Source organism: Camellia sinensis, chromosome 3 (assembly GCF_055761805.1).
Source record: "Camellia sinensis isolate YWXY chromosome 3, ASM5576180v1, whole genome shotgun sequence".
In the NCBI taxonomy this organism is placed as follows: domain Eukaryota; kingdom Viridiplantae; phylum Streptophyta; class Magnoliopsida; order Ericales; family Theaceae; genus Camellia; species Camellia sinensis.
In genome coordinates this window covers 66,464,102-66,469,592 of record NC_138963.1, presented here as the reverse complement: position 1 = coordinate 66,469,592, position 5,491 = coordinate 66,464,102, and the positions used below count along the sequence as shown (strand labels likewise).

The window sequence follows — 5,491 nt, the reverse complement described above, 5'->3', positions numbered from 1 at the left end:
AGCTCTAAAAAGATGCTACCTAATGATGGATCGGGTCAAAGAGCTGGATAAGGATATTCAATCGGTGGAGACTAAGAAAGGGTTCTAAAATGAAATAAAAATGGAAGTTCGGATCATTGCTACATTTAATGTAGATTGCAGGGGTAGGTTGAAAACCAAAGAATTTTTTAAGACAAAGTCTGTAAATAAAGGTGTTCACTGAAGCAAGAATCTGGACAGAAATCAGGCTTATTACAAATGGGGTAATTAACTCTACCACTGTCAAATTACTAGTAAGGGGTAATTTCTCCTAATTTTATCACCAAATTGACTTGGGCAACCATCATTTCTAATCAATAGTACCTCCCTTCAAGTTGAATGGCATTTAGTGCCCTAAAGCACCCTTTCTTTGATGCACAATAGTTTGTTAATAAAACGGTCATTACAAAAAATTAAGGTTTTGGGGATTAAAATTTAAGGGTAAAATTATATTTTAAGAATTAAATATTTTTATTGTGAAAAATGTCGCCATTATATTTTTAATAACGAAAATTGGACATTAGTGATAAATTATTATCTATTTGAGACCAAATTTTTTGTTTCAAAAAATAAAGTATTTTGAGACCAAATTATTTTGTCCAAAAAAATCTATTTATTAATGACATTTTCAAAATTTTGTCGCTAAAAGCCTTATTTTTGAGTTTTCATGACGACATTTTAGTGACTATCTTCATGATGATAGAAATTAGTCCCTAAATGTCTTTTGTAACAAAATTTTTAATTTTAGAAACCAAAACATTTGATCTCCAAAACTCTTATATGTCGTAGTGGGTAACAAAGTAATTTCCTTGAGGGGTGGCCAAACAATGGCAGTGAATAATTATATGTGGTCCTATTAAAAAATTATTACAGAATCATGAAAAAAATTATAATTATAATTATTAATATATATATATATATATATATAATTTACCAATTATTTGTAATTTTTTTTTTATAAAAATTTACATTGGATTCAAATTTTCCCTAATTGTAACAAGACACAAACTTTCCATATATTCAAACATAATAGTGTAATCTTAATTTAGCAAAAATGATTTATTACTGAGGGTTAATGACCAACCCACTAATCTCTCCACCACTATTTTTCTACTTTTGTCTAAGAAGAGAAGCTGAGGAGTTACAATCACCTCTGAATCTTAGCCTTTGGATGAATCCTCAGATCAACGGTTTCCAACCCTTCTAGTAGCTCCAAACAAGGCTTTTTACTATAATCTCTCTTTGCCCAGCTCTTGTGTCTTTACAAGTAGAGAGAAGCAAAAACACAAAAAAACACCTTCCCTAAATCAAAGCAATTCTAGAAGCAATCTTGTTGCTTGAAAACAGTTCTTTCTTTTCTTGTTTTTAGTCTCCTTCAAGCCTCTCTTTCATGGAAGGTGGTGGTGGTGGTGGTGGTGGTTTTGGGTATGTGAATTTACAAAACAACCCTTCTTTATATAGACCTAGTCCTCGATTAACAGCCATAGAGAGGTTCTTGTCAAGCAAGAACAACCATTTCTCTCACCAACAAACTCAAAACAATGTGCACAACCAAGGATTGCTTGTTCCGGCAAGCGTGCATGGTGGTTTTTCTTCTTCTAGTGGTGCAATTGGTGGCTACTCAAGCAACTTTTTGGGGCCAAGTTTTCCGGAGAAGAGCTTCATAGATGGGCTTTTCCATGATAGTGAGACTCTTAAATGGACATATAAGATAGATCCTAATATGGGTTTGAGTGAAGATGCCAAATCAAAAGAAAGGAATTGTAAAGGAGTGGCAAAGAGAGCAAAAGGTGGCTCTTCTACAACTACTCTGATCAAAGGACAATGGACAGATGAAGAAGATAGGTGATATAACACATAATTTTTAATTTTTACCCTTCTTTAAGTCTCATACATCCTAGGGTTTTAAATATCTATCTTCTGATAATGATATATCCATCGATATTGTCCAATATGAGCCCATATATGACCGTATTACTTATACTAAACCCACATATGTCTACTCTTTACATGAAAGTGCAGTTGATATTGAAGATTTCTCTGATTTTGTTTTTGTGAAGGAAACTGCTCAATTTAGTGACGCAGCATGGAGTGAGAAAATGGGCTCAGATAGCAGAGAATATGGTTGGCAGGGCTGGAAAACAATGCCGGGAGCGGTGGCACAATCATTTTCGCCCTGATATCAAGGTCTTTATTCCTCACCCTTTTCCTAATTTGAGGTTTTGTCAGAACTACTGAGTGTGGTTTGGTTTTTGTTAAAATTTGCTTTACTTTTTGCAAAACTAATCATCAAACAATTGTGTTAGATTTCTCATAAAAATCTATGACAGATATCTAAGAACTGAGATTTGGTTTGGGTTTGTGTGATATTTTTCAAATAGTCAAAAGAGAAAACCCTAGGATGCCTTATCTGGTTTAATTTCTTATTCTCAACTCTTTTTATTTTTTTAATTATTTAATTTTATATCTTAAAAGTTAGAGATATAGGATTTAGATTGCCAAAATTTCATCAGGGTGATTTGTCCGTTCATCTCTTCATGAGTTTTCTTTTGATATTTTATATTTGGTAATTAGTGAAAAGTTTCATTCAAAAAGTGGATTAGGGTTTTGTTTTACAAGTCATGGGCTTGACATGCAGATCTTATGGTGAGTTTGGTGCTGTTTACACCATCTGACATCTATCCTTCCATTTTTTTTTTAATTTTAATCCGCAAAAGTTAGTGACATTTCTTCTTCCATCTAACCGTCTAGACATGTTGGTTCATGTTTAGAATTTTATGATTATTTAAATAAAAATGCTATGAACTCATCCTTATCAAATCATAATTTATTACAAATGTATATATATTGTGGAGATTAAATTGATGAAATGTGAATACATGAGTAAAATAAATTTCAACCATTAACTTTTTTTTTTTGAGTTCGTAATATTGTTGTTTTTTAAATATACAAAGCTACGTTATATGTGTACTTGGAAATTAATATAATTCCTCGTGAGACAAGGGCCTAGGGATTGTCTTTCATATGAGCACTTTGACATGCAAAACTTATAGGGTCAGTCCATTGTCTGTTTATACCCTCTCAAATTCCTCCTTGCACCCACTCTTTCTCAGTGTTCACTTTCATGTGATTTTGGAACCTTTTCTCCCTTAAAGCATCAATTTTGTTATAAAAAGGTTCACATTTAATATTTAATTTAATATAATTAGGAATATCATGTACACCCGTGACACTGCAATTTTCTTCGCAAGCTTGCTTTTGAAAGAGTGGGTGGAAAATATGAATAGGGTGATGCAAATATCCTTCTCGCTTTCTATATACGTTTCTATGAATTTTTGTCTATAGTGCACATAGCATTATTGAAATTCTTATTAGAGTTTGGTACCTTTTTTTGTTATTTTATTTTATTTTTAATTTTCCCCTATGTATATTGCATTGTTTATAATACACAATGTGGCGCCCTTGTTTTTTTTTTTTTTATCAGAAAGATACTTGGACTGAAGAAGAAGAGAGCATATTGGTTGAAGCTCATAAGAAAGTTGGCAACAGATGGGCAGAAATTGCCAAGAGAATACCGGGAAGAACCGAAAATTCAATAAAGAATCACTGGAACGCCACCAAAAGAAAGCAAAATTCAAAAAGGAATAACATCAAGAAACCACAAGGCAGCCAGAATTGCAAGTCTCAATCTCAACTCTCCATACTCCAAGACTACATCAAAAGCATGAATCCATCTAATAGGGCCGCCACCACCACTGGCTCCACCGTCACTGAAGACTTCTCAACCCATTTTGCTCCTCTCGGGGACTCATCTGAGTCTTCCATTGATGACTCTCCACAGTTTATGAACAAAACATTCGACGACGAACTGAACTTCATGATAAATTTCTTCGGTACCAAAAATGACCAGTCTCTGAATGATAAAAACAATTCCAAGGCTTCAATTGAGGCAAAAATAGCTCAAAATAATCATTCTAAGAGTGTTTCTGCCTTAAATCCGCTCGGATTACTCAACAACACCAATGGTGATGATCAGCTGCTTAATGATATGGTTGTTGACACTAACATGTTCATAAATGCCCCAAATAAAGAGCTTCCAATAACCCATTTCTCTTCTGACATTTACCATTCTTTTCTGTTGGATGGATAATCCAATGCTTTGCCTTCCATGGATAACTACTGTAATATTATTGATAATAACTTCAAGGTGGATTGCTTGACTGGTCAAGCTTCTTTTAGTGGGAAAAAAGATATGGATTTGATGGAGATGGTTGCTTCTTCTCATTAGTTCTCTATGGGTGGCAATGCTATCTTCGTGATCTGAGTAAGTTCTCCTCTCTAGTTCCTTTTTCCTTTTCTTTAATTCTACCGATAAGGTATGTACCAAAAGCCAGTTTGAAAATGAAGTATGGTTTAAGTATTGATTGATATGTATTTTATTGGAAAAAAAATTACATACGCATTGTCGATTTTTTATATGTATGAGTTGATAGCCAATACATTTAGTTTTAGTGGTATAAAATTTATTTTTTGCAACTATAAGTTTACGTTGATTTTTTTTCTTGAATGATCTACTTAAAATGAATTAAAAATTGAACGATGCAAAAATAAACTTGAGATGGTCAATGCAAAAATAGACTTGAGATGGGCCCACAATATCTGGACTTGAGAAAAATCATGAAATGCGAACTTCATGTGAAGTGAATCACATCCAAAACAAATTTGGTCTACTCATTTTATTATCAATTTTTTTTTTTTACACACCTAGTGTTGATAGTTTTATATTAAGATTTTTTCTTTTTTGGATCCAGGTTATGCTGGTTTAAAGACTATATGCAAGAGAAGTGTACTGTAGAAACTGAATTTAGGTGGCTTGCAGCAAATTTTTTGCAGGGATACAAAAATTCTTAAGTGTACTAGAAATGACAGACTTCAAGAATTCTTAAGTTAAACTCGTTATGTTCTAAGGTGTGAACACTAACACTTTAATGCTTTGAATAAATATATATAATATTTGGTGGGTAATATATATACACTACATATGTTAAATATATATGAGTGTGTTAGTTTTCTCTGTTCATCAGTTGTAATCACTCTTTCATTTAGCGTTTTCTTTTCTTTTTCCTTGGTTTTCTCGTGCTTTTTCCTTCACTTTCTCAACGGCTTTCAACCTTGTGGAGCTTTTGTTTGACTAAAGTTTTGTTTCTTTGAGAAAGAAACTGAAATGAAGCAAATGAAGGCATGAATGGATATGACCTAACAATTGGCTAACTCTCCATGCATTATGTAACGGTGCTGGTTGAGTAATCAATCCTTTCAATGCATTTTATAGAGTACATAAATGGAAATTTTAATGACAATAGAAATATGATTAATGCTAATCATAAATTTTTATCACATTTTAAATATCATAAATGCAATGAATTCCATGTAAATTTCATTAATATCTAATGGTTATGATTGTGCCACGAAA

The 5,491-nt window shown here is 32.7% G+C and overlaps 1 protein-coding gene across 1 annotated transcript; it reads left to right on the top strand.

Moving 5' to 3' along the window:
• The first annotated feature begins 1,408 nt into the window (after nucleotides 1-1,408).
• Nucleotides 1,409-4,168, top strand: LOC145821581 (transcription factor MYB119-like). Its single transcript, XM_082918109.1, has 3 exons — nucleotides 1,409-1,863; nucleotides 2,079-2,205; nucleotides 3,503-4,168. Exons 1-3 carry the CDS (start codon nucleotides 1,409-1,411, stop codon nucleotides 4,166-4,168), a joined length of 1,248 nt encoding a protein of 415 aa, XP_082774235.1.
• Nucleotides 4,169-5,491: the final 1,323 nt, after the last annotated feature.

Coding starts and splice junctions, on each gene's coding strand:
- LOC145821581 (XM_082918109.1), top strand. CDS start 1,409: ATGGAAGGTGGTGGTGGTGGTGGTGGTGGTTTTGGGTATGTGAATTTA. Junction 1,864..2,078: donor TGGACAGATGAAGAAGATAG/GTGATATAACAC, acceptor GTTTTTGTGAAG/GAAACTGCTCAATTTAGTGA. Junction 2,206..3,502: donor ATTTTCGCCCTGATATCAAG/GTCTTTATTCCT, acceptor TTTTTTTATCAG/AAAGATACTTGGACTGAAGA.